Source organism: Neomonachus schauinslandi, chromosome 6 (genome assembly GCF_002201575.2).
Source record: "Neomonachus schauinslandi chromosome 6, ASM220157v2, whole genome shotgun sequence".
Lineage (NCBI taxonomy): Eukaryota > Metazoa > Chordata > Mammalia > Carnivora > Phocidae > Neomonachus > Neomonachus schauinslandi.
Window position 1 is genome coordinate 74,563,079 of NC_058408.1, and position 19,862 is coordinate 74,582,940.

At 39.0% G+C, this 19,862-nt stretch overlaps 1 protein-coding gene across 2 annotated transcripts in view; it reads right to left on the minus strand.

Annotated features, from left to right (window-relative positions):
* The window catches only part of PRKG1 (protein kinase cGMP-dependent 1), a 1,258,435-nt gene that overhangs the window by 786,649 nt on the left and 451,924 nt on the right, over positions 1–19,862 (minus strand). For both annotated transcript variants that reach the window (XM_044915991.1, XM_044915990.1), the window contains exon 3: positions 9,612–9,725. In XM_044915991.1, the coding sequence (XP_044771926.1) occupies positions 9,612–9,725 (114 nt within the window). The remainder of the gene's footprint in view (positions 1–9,611; positions 9,726–19,862) is intronic.

A 19,862-nucleotide genomic window follows, 5' to 3' on the forward strand; every position in this document is an offset into this window, starting at 1 on the left:
CCATGAAAATAGTTTATCAAAAATTACCCCTACTTAGATACGCAAAGTGCCCTTGGATTCAACTAGAGCTATGTTAGCTTTGAACCAAAAAAAAAGAGCAAAGCCTTAGAAGTGCTGAATCTGGGGATAGAGTTAGAAAGCATGAAGAGTAAGGGGGTACTGGATGGGGTGCCTGGAGGGTGCTCCCCCATCTGTCACCAGCAAAATCTGCTCATATATATTTCATACAAAAAAGCACTCCAGGAGATTTTGCTTTAGAAAGAAAACAAAAAAAGGATTCAGTCATGAAGATAGTTAGCACAATACCATTTGATCCCGTTCAGAAAACTTACAGACAACAATGCTTTCAAGTCAATAAAAAGTTGCTTTATCACAAGTGGGAGGAATTACGAGGGCATAAAGTGCATATTGTTAGCAAAGCAGACTGTCCTTTAGAGAAAACAAGGCGTAAAGAACACTTAGCTATAGAATGTACTGTCCAGCTTCCTAAGCCCCTACCTTTTTGCAGCCCTCTCCTCCCTGCCTTTCTGAGCATTTACACTAATTTTCTAGGATCTACTGCCACAGTCACAGTAAAAACTCAATTCCTTCAGACCCATGTAAAAATGAGCTGGCTAGCTTCTTCACCAGCAACCTGCAACACACTAGACCTCAGAAATCTACATGTCTTAGTTCCAAGCAACTCCCCATGTCTTTCTCAAGACTGAAATACAATCTTCTCATCTTCCAATTATTAGATGCCAAAAGATCTGCAATCCACCTAGAACTGCTGAGCCCTTCACTGTGAATTTGATCAATGACCACCTAGATGGACTATAAAGGACCTTTTCCACTCTTGGTCCAATGGATTGGACTTAACCCAACAAGGAAAAACACTTTACTTATTCAGACATCCCCAAGCCCCTTGTTCTCTTAAAAATGCCCATCCATATTTGTTTTCACCTAATCAAAACTACATTCATGACTATGACAAAGAACAAAAATCAAATTAAACTCATTTTTTGTTCTGTTTTCCTACCAACATCTTAGCCATCAAATTCAATAAATCTAAAAGCTATTCCTGTTAACAACATAGCCCAGCAGTCCATGATTTTTTAATTTTTTCCTTCCTGCTCAACCTGTTCTTTTACTTCTCACTATTTTTCAAAAGAATACATTAATAATCAGCACAATGCTGATAGTCTTCCACTAATACCATGTTTCATTCTTTAAAAGAAAATCACAACGCTTCTTAAATATCTCTGCATGACAGCAATAAAATAACAAGGAGAAAAAAGAAAACTACAATGATGCCCAGAATAATAGTAATTATTACAGTGTCTGTAATTTTTCTTTTAAATACTTCAATATTGACAATTCAATGCAGGGAAGAGTGTGTTGTTTGAAGGTTAATACAAATTAAGTACCTGTATGGTATAGATCAGTGGTCCTCAAACTTTGGATGCTTCAGAATGACCTGGAGGACTTGCTTTACACAGATTGCTGTGAACCGTCCCAAAGAGTGTAGAAATGCAAACTCTCTGGCATCTTCTAACAAGTGCCCCGGGGATGCTGGGGGCAGTCCCAGGCATCACAGTTTGATAAACATTGTAATAAACATTTGAAGTTCCCTAATCAAGAGTCCACACTCGGATGTGGGTGGTGGGCATTTTACGGACTTCATTCAAAGGTCTACACATTTGAGGGAAGGAGGGGAGGGGTGCCTATAGTGAATGCCCCCAGCATTTCTGCCTAAATTGGCATCAGTTTGTGAATGAACCAGCACTGATGGATTCCATGACCTTGGCCTCCACTTTCTCATCTGGAGAACTAAAGACAACTTCTCTCACCTACTAGATTGGGATATTCTGAGGATCGTGTTAGATAAAGCAAGGGTAACAAGCTGTAAATTTTAAAACCCCGTTACCATGATTACTGAGAAATGTATCCAGTCAACAAGGGGCATCCCACAAGAAGAGTGGGCTGCTCAGATTGATCAATGAATCGCCGAGATTGTTTTTCCTCTAGGGAAAACAAGAGTAAACGTGTTTGTCATGACTCTTGTTTTTTCTTTTAATAGATTTTTTATGTAAAAAAAAAAATGAAAAATCCCTTTATTAAATGTTTCTAAATTGCTATTTTTTATAATTCTTTAAAGAAATTCATTGACTGACATATTTCATAAAAAAAATATGTAGCTACTTAGTGATGTCTTAAATGTTGAACCATAAAGTTTCATCACATGAGACACTCAAGTATTTCAATACACTACAAAGCCTAGATCCCACAATTTGTTCAGATTGCTTGTTATGGGTCTCTAAGGCTTTCAGCTTATAACCCTCTCTTCATTATATCACAGGATTCATCCCTTTGTAGCAGATGTACTGAATGTGGGTCCATATGTTACAGTTTAAAAATTTTAAAAACCCACAATTATCACATGCTGTGTCACTTTTTTGTGGAAATAAAGCCTGAAGCCTTAGTTCAATAGACATAGTCCTATGGATGCACTCGTGTTTAAATGCAACATAAGCCACTGCAGATGAGATGTAAAAGCTTATGACAAGAGCAGAGCAAAGCAGTGCCATACTCATGGACCTCCCTCTAACCACACAGCTACATGATATAAGACCGGTCGCTTAAACTCAGCCGCTTCAGCAATAAAATGAGGGTAACACCATGCCACGCCCAAATGTGCGGAGCTGAGAGCATCACCCACAGCCTTCAAATGTTCTCTGCTCTCACTTGTCACTCCTGTTGAGCATCTATCACAATCCACGGACAGAAGTGTTTCATTTGTAAAAAAAATAATAATAATTACATAACATAAATATTGACCTATGTTACTACTTTGCCTTTTCTTCTTTCAATCAGCCGAGTAAATACTAAAATTACTTCTTAGCAAATTCTTGAAATTAAGATGCAGTATACCAAAACGGACACAACCTTTACATTGTGTGAGAGCTTTATTTCTCCTCCCCCCTTTTTTTTTACTACATCAGTTTTAGTTATTTATTTTTTAAGGTAAGCTCTATGCCCAATGTAGGGCTTGAGCTCATGATCCTGAGGTCAAGAGTCACAGGTTCTACAGACTGAGCCAGCCAGGTGCCCCCTGTGTGGGAGCTTCTTATGATGCAGGCCTTTGTAAAAAACTTTGCAAGATTAAAGAAGCTGCTAAAAAAAATAAAAATAAATAAGAAATAAATCAGCCTCCCTTGCCCATTGCTACATTTACTATTAAATTATCTGTGATCCTTAAAAAATAATATCCCATCAGTTAAAGCCTGACTATTCTCTAGATATAGGGAACACTCAAGGTACTCCATTAATTAAAGGAGGGAGGGAGAGTCATTTATCTAGCCACAAGTAGGAATTAAGTAGTATTACCCTCCTTGGATGATAAGAAGTATTCCCTTCCTCCCCCAAGAAGCACTGCCATCATATGCCTGTGAACTGAGCCTAGTCAATATTGAACTCAAATCTTTTTTTGGAAGTAGACAAATATAAATCAAATAAATTCTGACTACAACAATTCCCATCAGGACTAGAAAAAAAAAAATCAACCTATAAAAAAAAAAAAAAAAAAAAAATTTTGTGGGGCGCCTGGTTGGCTCAGCCAGTAGAGAGTGCGACTCTGGATCTCAGGGTTGTAAATTTGAGCCCCACGTTGGATGTAGAGGTTACTTAAAAATAAAATCTTAAAAAAAAAAAACAAAAACAAAACAAGAATAACTGTAGTTTACTGCTTTCCTCTTCTCTGAAATTCACTCTTATTTCACTTAAACAATATAGAAATGAGATGATATAGCTCTTGTATATGCATTTGTTAGTCTGTTGTGTGGCATCATGGGTACCTAGTGAATTGATTCCTTTAATAAAGAAATGCATTTCTCAGGGATTATATAACTGGATTTAAGTTACTAATTTCACAGTATTCTTTTTTTTTTTTTTAAGATTTTATTTATTTGACAGAGAGAGGGAACACAAGCAGGGGGAGTGGGAGAGGGAGAAGCAGGCTTCCCACGGAGCAGGGAGCCCGATGCGGGGCTCGATCCCAGGACCCTGGGATCATGACCTGAGCCGAAGGCAGACGCTTAACGACTGAGCCACCCAGGCGCCCCTTCACAGTATTCTTTAATAGACAAATGTGATAAGAACATTTTACTAAAAGGAATATTATCTAACTCACTAAGCAAGCGTACCTGCTTCCCAGGATGTGGCCGGACACCACTGTTGTCCAGGATGACAATTCCCGGGCTGTTTCTGGACTATTCTTCTGGAATCAGGGTCCTATTTCTAGTCATCAGCACCCTAAAATTACTTTGTTTCTCCTTTCCCTTCAGGATTCTTGGCAGAAGACATGCATTAGACGAAGAGAATGCAAAGCTTGCATCTTTTTAATTGGCCTCAAAGGCAGAATGGAGACATTCTCATTAGCATGCTTATCTCTTGTGCTTCTGTGCTTTGGCACAGGGAATGTGACAGTCCCCGGTCCGTGCTGCTCATTAAAACCCCAGGTAATAATCGCATATAGGACATACATTGCTATTGGCGGACAATCTTGCTTCATTTCCATAAGTGAATGTTACTTTATCATAAATGATGCTTTACAGAACTAAACAATGATATTTCCTAAAATGTGTCTAACTATATACATCTTCATTCAATCATCTTCATACGTAAGATTTAGAGCCACTAGAAGAGCTTTATCTAGAACTCCTTTTTATTAATAAAATTGGCATTCATTTCTTCTGTGCCTTTATTGATAAAAGGCATTGTTGACCTTATAAGAATTGCATTTAGTGTACATAAAGGTATCTGAGCAAGAAATGTTAGTCAAATCTTTTCATTTCTTTTCCCTATTCTTTAGTGGTTTTTGTTTTGTGTTTTCCTTTTTTTTTGACAGTTGGCAGATTTTTCTCAGTCAGGTTAAGTAACAGGTTTGAAACAAAGCTATGCGGGAATGTACAAGCCACTTTACTGCATAGACTCAAATGTATTTTAAAAAATCCAAAGATAAACTAAAAAATCCAAACCTTTGAACTTTGTTCTTAAAATGTCTATGACACACTGAAATATCTTAATTAGTCAACTCCCCCTGTACAAATATTCTAGGAAAGCTTAGGTAAACCTGAAAGTATTCAAAAGTGAAGGCAGAAAGATATTTTTAGCAGACGTTAGTGAAGTCATCAATTTCTTGTAGAATGGATTTCTTGTAGAATGTTTAGGCTCTTTTATGTTAGTACTCAAGTATTTTAGTGTCTGAGGAATGTGTAAATACTTGCTATAAATAATCTAAGGAAAAATAATTACTCAGATATTTTGTTCAAGTCAATTCATAAAAGAGTCTCATACCACACACAACCCCCCCCCCGACCGCCAGACAAATTTTGCAGATAATTTTCTATGGGTTCAATTTACGCAGGTATTGAGAGGTTTTCCTACAAAGAGAAGGTCTGGGTTTTATTGGAGTCTATTTGAATGAGACTGCGTGAAGAATACATTCTCTAAGATTGGGGGATTTGTGAACTAGACACCTAAAGTAGGAGGAACAGACATTAATTTAGTATCTTCAGGCAAAAATACCCCAGTTCACGTACAACTGAAGTTGGGAGCAAAGAGGCATAGAAGTCAAACCTAAAAAAAAAAAAAAAAAAAAAATCCCTATGTAGTTGTGAGACCTGTTTGTGGGGAATCCAGGTAAAACAAGACAATAGCAGAAAAGGTGTGGGTGTTTAAGCCATGAATAACCTCAAGACATTTGTTACATGTGTTTCCAACAAAATGTTACTTTTATGGATTTTGATATACTCATTTCTCTAGGGAAAAAAAAAATCAATGTGCTGTTTTATAAGATAGGAAAATACTCTGAATATAGATTTCCTGCACCATTGTATGAGGTTTTCTTTCCATGTCATTATGGTTTCAATTTTAAAATAGTTATTCTTGGTGCTCTCAGATTGCTTTCCTGGTGTTACCATCATAACCAGTGGTATACATTTATTTATTTATTCCCAGAGGAATGCCAATGGATTTCTCCCAGATGAAAAACAAAGGACTTATTGCAAACTACTATGGAGTTTCTTTCTGTTGAAGCATCATGGACAAGCATATCCTATTTTATAGCATAATATCAATCTATAACTTTAATGAGAAAACAACTTTTTTGATACCCTAAGTTAAAAAAAACAAAACAAAACCCACAGGTAATAGAATCATCTTTGTTAGCAGGAGGTCACTGGGATTTTATTCATGGCCTGATACAATTTCAAAAAAGTGCTCTTTTGAACAAGAAATGACTCATATACATTGAGGAGCTCTTGAATGTCACCCAGGATTTAGTTACCACTGTGAGATTAAAAATGCATTAAAATGCTCGGCAGCTCTCAGGCTGGCGAGGGAGAAAGAAAGGAGAGAGGGACCATGAAATAAAGTAGGTGATGTTGAGGGAAATTGGGTCACAACCCATGTAAATGAGAAAGAAAGAGGCAAGGATAGACAAGCTATGGAATAGGATGGGCGGTCTCCTTGGACTTAACTATTACACCCAAGTGGGCGAATCCATTTTGAAAGTTACTCTAAACGGTCATTACTGGCAAAATGACAGTTAAGAAGAAACGGACAAGAATTTGCAACGACGTGGATGGAACTGGAGGGTATTATGTTGAGCGAAATAAGTCAAACAGAGAAAGACATGTATCATATGACCTCACTGATATGAGGAATTCTTAATCTCAGGAAACAAACTGAGGGTTGCTGGAGTGGGGGGTGGGGTGGGAGGGATGGGGTGGCTGGGTGATAGACACTGGGGAGGGTATGTGCTATGGTGAGCGCTGTGAATTGTGCAAGACTGTTGAATCTCAGATCTGTACCTCTGAAACAAATAATGCAATATATGTTAAGAAAAAAAAAAGAAGAAGAAGGTAGCAGGAGGGGAAGAATGAAGCGGGGGAAATCGGAGTGGTAGACGAACCATGAGAGACGATGGACTCTGAAAAACAAACAGGGTTCTAGAGGGGAGGGGGGTGGGAGGATGGATTAGCCTGGTGGTGGGTATTGAGGAGGGCACATTCTGCATGGAACACTGGGTGTTATGCACAAACAATGAATCATGGAACACTACATCTAAAACTAATGATGTAATGTATGGGGATTAACATAAGAATAAAAAAAAACAAAAAAAAACAAAAAAAAGAAGAAACGGACAAGAGTCGACAAAATCCTGAATCCTGAGCAATGACTGGACCTAAAAAGCCAGGTAAGGACATTTTGAAATAGCACACATAATGAGTAAGATAGCACTGGGGCGGGGGGGGGGGGGGGGGGCGTGCGCTATATTCCGTAGTCATTTGGTACAAGTAGCATCCATAATGGAACCTAATCAGAATTATAAAGTGATCAGCTTGAAAGTTTAATTTAAACATAAATTTAAAGTGGTACTTCAAGGATCATGGCCACAAGTATAATCTCCCTGGATAGCACAGGAGACAGGACAAAAGGTCCCGAATAAGAAATAATCATTATTCACACCTTACAGTTCTTTACAACATTCAGAATATCTTGGTAATAGATGTTACTCCTTACTCATGCAGAAACCTCTGTGCATCTATAAATGCAGAGATGGATCTGCACTCCATCAACCTTAGGTTCTTTTCTCAATACTACCTCCACATCGTAAGTAGGCACTACGAAGACACGCACAGACACACCTGCGCGCAGACACTTTTTCTGTGTCTGTGTTAAAGAACATGCTCCATGACTCATTTTCTTTGATGTCGATGTTCTGACGGCCCCCAAATGGTTAGGATTATAGTTTGCATTCAACACCTACTTCCTTCTCACTGAATCAGATCCAAAGTGTGCATTTAAATTTATCAAACATGAGTACAATAGCTACCGCAGAGGAACGCCATTTTACAGGAACCAAATAAATTTCACAAAGCAAAGCAATCCTCTCATAAAAAAAAAAAAAAACTTTGCCGCAAAATTCATTTAAATACATTATTTAGTCTATCTAAAATATTTCTCATAATTCCAAGTTTGAACAGATTAAGCACATGTTATTACCAACTGTTGACCTTTTCGGAATCGCGGTTTTTCATTAGAATTAAATGAGCAGTATACAAGGCTGAAATATTTTAAAATATTCATAATTCACCATTCGCAATTCTGAGAAAGCCTGTTTTAATCAAAATGTGTTATTCTTGCCTTTTTGACCTACAAGGAATGCATTTCTCAGAAAAATCCAGCCTGATAGCATAATCCGTTTCACTTAATAGTGTCGTGACTACTCTTCTTTCTACTTAAGGCACTTTTTACGGGAGTTAAAGTTGTGGCAGCTTCTGTTATGTTTCACTGGGCTTCGTTATTCTTTGAGTCGTGTAATTAAATGATCATATAAAATAAAAACCTGGTGGTGCCGGTTAATCAAAAGAGTTTTGTTCTTTTAAAGATCAAGAATCAAATGTCAAGAAGAACTCTCCTAGGAGGGCCCCACCCGCAAAGCAACTGAGGTCCCAGTGACCGACATCAATAAATAAAAAGGTGATTAACTAACAACGCATGGAGGACAATTTCCGGGAGGCTGGCTGGCTGGCCACACATTCTGAATTCTTTACAATCCAAGGTTCAGTGTCATATTGGTAGCCATAGGCCACACTTCTGAGAAAAAGAAACCCAATATACAAAACAGTCAATGGCATCCGACTAAAACTAGTTGTCGGTCATTTTGCCAATAGCATATTCTTTTTTTAAAAAAATAACAAAACCTAATCAAAGTGATTTGTGATTGCAGTCATCCACAGGATTATGTGTCAGAACAATGTTTCCAACATGAAATGCATCTGCCTAAAGACGCAATGGACCTTCCATTGTTGGCTTTTTGCATTCAGTTCTGTTTGTTATACATTCATTCCACCCTGTAGTCAGGAAGAAGGGGTATTTAAAACCACCACTTCCCCCCACCCCCCAACGACTGCAGCTGTTTCTACTGAGTAATAAAAGTTGCTGGAGAAATCATATATACACATACATGTAAAATTAGGGAAACAAGCTGCTTTATTGCCCCGATTTAAAATAAGCTCAATCAGTAGAAAAGAAAAATACTATAATATACAGCTTGATGAGCAGCTGAAGACAAGAATAGACTCAGACGCAATTTTAGAATTCAGGCTATATCTCACTCAACAATGTTTGAATGAGATGAAGGACACGCCTCCTTTAAATTTTTTCTAAACCACTGAATGAACAAGTGGAATTTACGGGGGAATGTAACCCAAAATAGATTCGTAAAACTTCCTTCAGTATTAGCGTGAGGCTTTAAAGGCAGAAAAAGGAAGGTCTCACTGCTGTTTCATTTATAAAGTTGTAACATTTTGTAAATCTTCATCAATAAGAATTCTAAGTTAAAAGAATACCTTCCATAAATCAGTGATAAAATTTAAGTTATGCAGAACAGATTGTTAATCGTCTTTCACTAGGGCAAACAAATATAGCAACCGTAGCACAAGGTAAGAATTAAAATATTGATTCACAAAATTACAAAGATTAAATCAAGAGGCATGGTAATCGATATCTCAAAGGTCTAGGGGAAAGGACATTGAAAGTATTGGCAAAATAAGAAAAAGTCTTACTTTTGACGGTCGCTGTCCGGGTACAGTTGTAAAGAATGGCCAACTCGCCAAACACTTTTCCTGGACCCATGGTGCAGAGCTTCACGCCTTCTTTTGTAACTTCAACCTTACCATCTACAACAAAGAGACAACATCATTTTAATTCTCTTCCACGCTTCATTTCATGTGTTGTATTTTCAACATGCAATGAGGAATATGAGGTTCTTCTTTAAAACTGCAAAGCAATTACCAATGAAGACCAAGCCTTCACCCAGATGCAGTGCAAGAAATGCAATAAATCATGTCAGTTAAGAAATCCCATCCTTCTTTAAATTAATCACCAATAAGAGGCACCTGGGTGGCTCAGTTGATTGGGCATCTGCCTTTGTCTCAGATCAGGATCCCCAGGGTCCTGGGATCGAGCCCCACATCGGGCTCCCTGCTCAGCTGGGAGCCTGTTTCTCCCTTTCCCTCTGCCTCTGCCTGCCCCTCCCCCTGCTTGTGCTCTCTCCCTCTGTCAAATAAATGAATAAAATCTTTAAAAAAATTAATCACTGATAAGATCTGAGGTAAGACTGAAAGAAAGAAAAAGACAGAAAAGACAAAAAGGTAAACACGTGTTTTTCCAAATACAAATTAGAAAACTATTGTAATTCCAATTTTAATGCCATTTTGAATCAGAGAGAAAAGCGGGGTAAGTGGGTGCATTTTCTACAGCACACTTCATTCATGGGAATTCTCATTTGAGTAAAGCACAGCTATTACAGGAAGGGAGATTACTTTGACCCTTGGGAACCGTTTAATTGCAGCTCATGGTATCTTTTATTTTTAAGCATCTTATCTGACTTGGGCAAGACTGTTTTATCTGCTTCCCAGTCTGGCAACACTGGCCGTAAGGACAAATGAACTAGGAGGGTTGTGGGGGAAACAAAGAGACATTAGGTCCATTTATGTTCCACAAAGGACTTAGAAAATGAAATGCTAAGGAAGGAAAAGAGCCAAGGATACATGGACCCTGGTTATACACTGTTGCCTGAAAGAAAGGCAAATGCTATCCATGAGGGAAATGAAAGAAATAGATTTTTTTAAAAGGTACAGCTACATACACCAGGAATTCTCTCACCTCACACAATGGGGGGTGGGGTTGGAAATAAATGGGCAACACAATCCATTCTAGACTAATAGCCCCCCCCCCACTTCTATTATTCTTCCAAGTTCCTTATCCACAGTCTAAGGAAGAGCCTTCTGCTTGGCATTAGCTAGTGAATGAATGAAAGGAGCTAACGCTATCAAGTTTTCTCCAAACTTCAGACCTACGTGCATCAACTTCATAATTGTTCCTGTATCTACGTGTTTCCTGTAATGTTTTTTTTTTAGAGTTTGGGCTTTAAACATACTCTTGCTTTAAAAAACAATATCAACCTAGTCTCAACTAAGCGACAACACTTGTAAAAATCACAGGGTCAATGTGCTAATTTCTTCAAACACCTGTTGAGATAAAATCTTCAATATCAAAAAACTTTTTGGGAAAGTGTAATCCATGTACCAGTCATGTGAGGCCGACCCTTCAGAGAACATTGTTCTTTTTTTTTTTTATTTTTTTTATTTTTATTTTTTTTAATTCTTATGTTAATCCCCATACATTACATCATTAGTTTTAGATGAAGTGTTCCATGATTCATTGTTTGTGCATAACACCCAGTGCTCCATGCAGAATGTGCCCTCCTCAATACCCACCACCAGGCTAACCCATCCTCCCACCCCCCTCCCCTCAAGAACCCTGTTTGTTTTTCAGAGTCCATCGTCTCTCATGGTTCGTCTACCCCTCCGATTTCCCCCGCTTCATTCTTCTCCTCCCGCTACCTTCTTCTTCTTCTTCTTTTTTTTTTTCTTAACATATATTGCATTATTTGTTTCAGAGGTACAGATCTGAGATTCAACAGTGTTGCACAATTCACAGCGCTTACCAGAGCACATACCCTCCCCCGTGTCTATCACCCAGTCACCCCATCCTTCCCACCTCACCCCCCACTCCAGCAACCCTCAGTTTGTTTCCTGAGATTAAGAATTCCTCATATCAGTGAGGTCATATGATACATGTCTCAGAGAACATTGTTCTTTCGACCCTGAAAACCATTTCATGTAAATGCTATCAGTGGAGAGAGAATTCTTCAGTAATTAGGATAAAATTTCACATAAGATCTATTCACTACTCTTGAACTCTGTGGGTACCTCCTCTGTGTATAAAGAAATTATTCAGGAATGAACAAATCCAACAATTCTAAAAGTTTGGACATACTTTCTTAGTCAGGTCTGGCCACTCAAAATTTAGTCTAGCTTTGTATGCCTTGTTTCTTGACTGCAGAAAATAAAACTCTTGTGATAGGTAAATCCGTATTTCCTAAGCCACAGATGTCCACCACCCCACCCATGCCATGCCCCGCCTTCCCTTTCAATGGTAATCCTGCCCCTTAACAAATTTCGTCTGCTACTTGAGAATGAGAAACAGGCTCAGAACCTAATATGGTTAGGGGATTTTTAAGTCATTAGAAGTCAGACCAGGAGTTAAATTCTGGTTCTCTTATCTCTTGCTTATGAGCCTTGTGATCTTGGGCAAGTTATTAGGTTCTTCATGCCTTGGTTTCTTCATTAACAAAATAGATGAAAGAAAAGCACCTATCTCATCAGGTGGTTGATAAAATGAAATGATTAAAACAGGGGCAATGCTGAGCGCAATGTCTGGCATATAGCAAATGGTCAATAAATACTAACTCTTATTATTAGTGTTATTTTTATTATATGTCTTATCTAGAAGGAGGAAGGGCTTACTAGATAATACTGAAACACAGTATTCCAAAATCTATTACAGAAACCAATCAAGCCTACATAGTTAGTAGGTTTATGGTTTTTTGTTTGTTTTTTAAATGGAGAAAGTATTTGTCTCAGATTCTCTCTCTATTGGGAGGGAGAGAGTACATTTGAGAACTTTTGGGTTCAAATCAATATTAAACCCAAAGAAGACAATGGCATTTCAAGAAGTCACCGTGATCTATGTGGCAGAATGCATCCTCTTTGTGCTCTTCCTCACTCGGCCATGTGCAGCCAACATTTGACAAGCTTTGCTTCAGCAAGTACCCTCTTAAGCTGGAGACGCCTATGAATGACAAAGTAACAACTTTTCAGTGCATTACAACATTTTCTGGACTTAAAGCTCTAGCTTCAATGATACTAAAGGAACTAAGAGCAAAATGAGCAATGCCTAAAGAACTTCCATACATAACTGATTTTGTACAAGTCTGCTTCTCTCTCTCCTTGGGTCCCATAGGTGGAAGTCTTCAGTGGAAAGGAACCTATAGGAGCAAGACCACTACTAAGAATCCTGCTGGACAGCTTGACAATAAGGCTTCTCAACTAATAAAAGATGACAATCTGAAATGTGGTCCATCTATACATCCTGCTTTTGTTTTTTTTAATTCACTTTTGCTTTTAAAAAACATGATATTACATTGGCATTATTTTTACTATGCACTCTCCTCACCACAAAAAAGAAACATCCAAATCATTTTTATTTGGATTTTGCTAAACTGTTATTGTTTACAGGAGAGGTGTTGGAACAGCTGCTTATATAAGATTTCAGGGTGACCGTGTCATTCAGCTCTTACCACCCCTGCAATTAGTATGACTAATTGAAAGTTTTATCATAGTACCTTGAATGCATTGTTTTTAAGGATTTTATTTATTTATTTGAGAGCGAGTGCAGGAGTTGCGGGGGAGGGGCAGAGGGAGAGGGAGAAGCAGGCTCTGCGCTGAGCAGGGGGCCTGATGTGGGGCTCAATCCCAGGGCCCTGAGATCATGACCTGAGCCAAAGGCAGACGCTTAACTGACTGAGCCACCCAGCCGCCACCACCCCCCGCCCTGTATGTATTTTTTGTTCTACTTCAGGTACCAGATGCCCAGTGATGATGGAACCAGCTGAGCCCTAAGTCCTGACATTTGCCACCTTGACCAAAAGTTAGTCCACCTCCTGCTTTCTGGGCATCAAGGTTCATGTGCCATCCTTGGGAGATGCTAAGTGTGAAGAGATCCATTATAAAGTCTCTATACTTTTGTCCATCTTTCATAAGAATGAGTAGGCCCTATAAATAAAAGAAATTGAGTTTACAAGGAGACCCAGAATCACCTGGCTTTGTTGATCTTTCTGGGTTTCTCACTAACCTGTGGTTTTGTGCCATAAGGACTTTCACGATAAGGTAAATCAGCTTAGAGATTTATTACCAGCAGGCCGAACTAGAATGGCTGGTAATAACCTAATTATGAACACTCTGTGCTTCGTCCCACTAACCTTGGTTGGAACATTCAGGACAACCTGATTGAACATTACAGGCAGACGGGTGTCATATCAAAGGTCCCATCTAGACAAGACCTCCCCTCCCTTCCCTCCTCCCATCTGTTTGACTACACCTTCATGATTTGGTAGGTTTGAGCCCACAGCTGGTACACTATGAATTCTCTCCTACAGGTTTCTGTACTTGCTGGATTCCACAGGAATATCCAGCACGTAATGGTTGAGCTTTGTGGCCACCAGCATGGAGGTATTTCCTCCAGGAGATGAGGCTCACTTATGGATCTGTTTTTTCCTTCGTTCGGTTTTATTAGGATGTAATTGGCATAGAGCACTGTATAAAATTAAGGTCTATAGAAGGATGTCTTTACTAACATAGAACACTAAGTCATTACCACAATAAATTTAGTTAACATCCATCCATCTCACAGAGATAAGAAGAAAATGTTTTCCCTCTTGGGATGAGACTTTTTCACCCCTACTTTCTGCTTTCCTAATGGATTAGGGATACGATTATGTCTGACTTGCCTCGAAGGGTTATTTTAGATTGGGGGTGTTTCACGTGGGGAAGAAAGTAGAAATTGCTAAGGCTGCCATGGGCTACAGGGAAAACCCATCCAACTGCCAGGGACAGACTATATTCTTAGATATCCCCTTCAAACCTGTAGTTCATTTAGCTAGATCTTTTTTTCAGCCAGTGTGAAAAGGAAAAAGACAGCCTCACTAGGAGATTTGAGTTTGTTCGTGAATTAAAGAATGACAGGAGGTTAGCACCTTATCAGTTTTCCCTTCAAGACTGCTTTCAAATCCAAATAGGTATGGTCTCTCTGGATCTAAACTCTTGCTCCTTAGATGAGGTGTTAACCTTGGTGATTGAAAATCATTCTTTGGCCACTGAGCGAAAGCCTGTGAGAAACTGCCCTGTTTTAGTATGATGTATTTCTTCCAAAGTTTGCGTCACCCTCTTCTAGTTAGGGATCTTGCTTATTAGTTTTCTCTTGGGGGATGGGAGGGGAAGAGAAGAGGGTTTTTTTTGTTTGTTTGTTTTTTCCCTTAAACTATTTATGTTATAGTTTCTTCAACCATCAGGTTTTTATACTACTTTGGTTAGGGCCAAGCTTCCCATTCAAAGAAGTCATTTTTCTCATATCGTCATAGCAGTAATTCTTCCAGGGAGCACAAAATTACTAGTTACCAAATGGAATGAGACAGTTTGAGGTTTAAGAGGCTCATTGAAGATATAGGAGTGCAGACCTTTGTTTCTTCTTCAATTAGGCAAATCTGATTTCCTTTCTGGTCATGACTACTATAAATACCCTTGACACAATTTTTCATTACACTAAATTACAACAGATCAATATATATTTGAATATAAAATAAAAATCATCATAGTTACTCTTGGGGATGAGAGAATCAAAAACATAAGTGAGGTGTCCAGAACTAAAATCTGACTGTCTGACTTACGGAGAGAGAGAGAGAGAGAGAACCATAACATCCACACCCAGATATGTGAACTTCGCTTTGGTTTGTTTCTATCTCTGAGGTCATGGGGCAATTGCACATATTTACAAAGGAATCCTATATGAGGAAACAGACTGAAATTTAAGCAATTTGGATCTAGAGAATCATCTGAATCATCAAAGTGGAAGTGTGGAATGAACAATTTACAATACAGCATCTCTGCCCTCAGAGATATTTAAGGAGGAGAGAACATACAGAAACTATCGTAGGTGGGTCAACCATTTATCTGCTATGAACAGGATTCTGGAAGGATTTCACAAACATCATAAGTCTATAATCTTTATACACATTGTGTTTTAAAACCCTAGCACTTTAAAGTATGCAAAAAGCACTAGATGAGTGCCCATGGACTAATTTCAATTTCTAGTGCTAAGAAAAGTGAGGACAGAGGACAGATATACACACGCAGAAAAGGAGAGCAGACTGATCATTCCCTGAGTCAATGAGAGTTGAGTAGATAATTTGTCTTAATTAAGCCAAGTTTATTAAGCTGAATTCCATCAATATATAATGCATTCTTGCTCTATCATTTCTATAATTCATGTGCACCTGCAATTAGCTTCAACAATTAATGGCTAGTCCTGTAGTTCCTTAAAGACAGACACGTAGCAAAGATACCACTCACACCATCAGACTCATGGGCGCCCATCATGTTTTTATTTTGTTTTAATATTAAGCTTGGGAGAGTTCGTTGTAAGACAGTAGTTCTCATGTGGGGGCTACTTTGTCCCCAGGGAATATTTGGCAATGTCTGGGAACATTTTTGGGGATCACAACTCGGAGGCAGGGTTTCTACTGGCTTCTAGTTGGCAGAAGCCAGGAATGCGGTTAAACATCCTAGGATGCACAGGCCAGCCTCACAACAAAGCATCATCCAGCCCCAAATGGGAGTAGTGCCAACGTGGAGAACACCTGATTTAATCCGTGCACGTACAAAATACTCCACATTTAAAGGGAAATCTCTGACTTCAACTATTCGTTATTTAACCTCCACCAGATGTAAATTGCAAGCTAAAAAAAGGTTAACACCAGGTTGCAATATTTAAGCAAACCGCGCTGCCACTGGATTGAATCAAGCCACAAAGCTATTCACTGGATCATTTTCCCCAGCAGATGTCATCTGAAATAGGAGTACAGAACATTTTGAAGCATGACTTATAAGAATATCCTACTGATGCTGGAGTGGCAGGCTTTTCCAGACACACTTGAGAATACCAGTCCTGGCTGGGGCGCTGACTAGCTACTGGATCTTGAAGAAATGATTGAACTCTGTCTCGAACACCTCACTACAGATGTGTGATAATAGTATCTTATTTTATAGGGTTATGAGAATTAGATAATACTTGTGGCAAGATAAAGGTATGGATTGAGTCGTTCTTAAAATTTCCTTTAGATAAAAAAAATAAAAAAATAAAAAAGGCAGTTTTAAGGAGGGCTCAAGGCAGGCTCCTAAGGGTTTGATTTCATCACGTTTAGGATCTGGAAAGAGCCGAGGGATACAGGAGCCAAGGCAGGGAGGCGAGAAGGGAAATGGGTGGGAAGCTGGGGATTCCCAAGAAAGGGGCCAGTAGGAAAGCTTCAAGTTTTAGGAAACGGGGTGTTTAATGTGCAATATTCGGCTATTTGTTGCCAGAATTAACATCCTACTTTCCTCCCCAAATGATTCTGCTTCCCAGGTCACTGCTCTGGACACCTCCATCTTTTGGCAGTTTCTGCATCCGTGCGATGGAGATCACTACCTGCTTCCTAGGATTAATGTGTGAGATTACGTGAAAGTGTGGTCTGTGCTTTCCACAAATATTAGGAAGCCCTAAACCGATGGAGGGGCAATCACTTAATGCCTTCCTCTAAGTACTAGGGGGTTAGTAGGTACTCACTGCTGACCAGACTGAAATATCAGTGAGGATGACCACGACTGTGATCATGCTTGCGGGAAAGCCTTCGGATTTCATTTTAATTAGATTGCCTATGTAGTCCACAAGAAAAACACAAATCAAAAGTGTCACCCTCCCACTCCACTTATGGAAGTATTTCTGTACTTTATTTTACCCAGTACTGCACATAGCATAAGGAGAATTATTATTTGACAGTTTAAAATATCTACACTGGATGTAACATAACGTATGTATTTTTTCCCCTTTACACAAGGCCAGGATTCTCCAGAGTAAATGGTGAGCACTCACCTACCTTTGCATTTTTAAAAGGCAGAGAAAATAAGTAACAACCATCTACCCTGCAAAATACTCAAGACTTCTATAAAAGATGAAAAAGAACGTTTGAACGTATTCTCTCCAAAGCTATTGTACAAATGGCCTTGGGCAGGTTAGGAGTGGGAGGATTGGGTTTGAAAGCCGCTTCCCAAACAAAGAAGATGGTGTTCACTCCTGTAAACTACAGAACAGAATAAGGTGGAGTCAGGGTAGTATTTTAAGAGAACCAGAGGGTGGAAGAAAACAGCCAAACACTCCTTTCTTGTGCACATCCTCCACACATACCGAGGACTTAACTGATGAAGGGATAAACAAAACGACACGTTATTCAGCCATACTAAGGAACAGAGTACCGATGCACGCTATAGCATGGATGAACCCTGAACCATACTAAGTCAGTCAGTCACAAAGACCATGCACTATAGTACTCCATTATGTGCAAAACCCAGAACAGGCAAATCTTGAGGGACAGAAAGCATACTAATAATTGCCTAGGGCCAGGAGGGATGGAGGGGTTGGGGTGTGACAGTTTAGGGGTACAGAGTTTCTTTTGGGGGGGGGAATGAGATGTTCTAAACTGGACGGTGGTTTTGGATGGTTTTGGGATGCACAACTTTGAATATTCTAGACCAGATTGAAGCAAACACCTTAAAAGGGTAAACTGCATGGAATGTGAATTATATCCTAAATAAAGCTGTTAAAAACATGGGGATTTAGCACAGGCACCCAGCAATCGCTCAGTTAGAAGACTAATGGTACTAGTGTTTTATTACCCTTTACAAGAATGTTAAGGAGTCAGGGATGCTTTGGCTTCTCACTCTTCCTCGAAGAGCTGCTCTTACTCCCTTTGGGGCAGTCACACCAACCCTCGTCATCATGGGTGACCTCATTTTCCTTCCCAAATCACCATCCATCCCTTCCCAACTTCACTCTGTGACTAAGGACAGCAAGTCATCTGTACGTCCCGCAAGCGGTGACTACAAATACCTTTTACAGTCCCACCGCGTAAGACACCCAATTTGTCCCTTAACTGAAACTCTACCATAAGACCTTGTTTGCGATGGACACGGCCGCTTCCCTGGATTCTCCGCCACCAAAGTATAGAGCAAAGAGAATAAATTATCTTCCTTGAGTATTATTCTGATAAAATATTCCCCTAACAAATTCACACTAGTCTCTCTGGGATCAAACCCAAATTCCTAGCATTGTGTGTCTAATCTTCACACAAACCAGGATCTTCTCTAAGTTAATCCGAGTCTGAAGCCTCACGTGTCATTCTAGATTTCATACTTCATGGTCTAGTTCAAAGGTCCTTAACCAAATAGAATTCAGGGGGCTGAGAACTTGGATAAAATCTTCATATTGTTATTTTTACTAACCTCTCACTGAAATGGGGCTTTTCCATTGTAATAAACCGTATTATATGGCTTAACAGTATTTATGATGCTGTCACCAATAGAAATCACATTTTGTTATTCTATGACAGTTATATTTTTATTTTATTTTTTTAAAGATTTTATTTCTTTGCCAGAGAGAGAGAGAGAGAGCACAAGCAAGGGGAGGGGAAGGCAGCAGGAGAAGCAGACTTCTCACTGAGCAAGGAGCCCAATGTGGGACACAGTTGTAGATATCTTTAAATATTGTTTACACTCACTCCTTCGAACTCATGGTAGTTACTAGACACAGTGTTAGACCTTATTATTTAATGTGTTAAAAAATACACGTGTATTAGTGAATCACAATTTTTATAATTTATTGATTTTTGATATAATTGGTTTCCTTGGAAAATATGAAGTAGCCAGTTTTATGCACTTAAAAATATTTTAAAAGGAGGTCCCCAGGTATGAGACTTCCACAGGGGTCCCTGGCAAAAAAAAAGAAAAAAAAAAGAAAAAAAAAAAGAGTAAGAACCCCTGGCTAAATGAATAATCCTCTAGACTCCTCATAGAGTCTTACCATGGTATTAATAACTGTCACTGACAGCCCAGAATTTATCTAAGAGAAAACAAAGTAGATTTACAACAAAACAAGTTGAAGCAAGACAAGCTTGTTACAAGTCCAAAATCATGGATCCCACCTCACTGTTTGCCAGATAACAGTAATTCGTTCCCTGGCCATCTGGCCTGCCTCTCACCTTACAGAATTATTTTATTAATATATCTTTGGCCATAGGAGAGACAGGGGAAATGTTGGCTTAA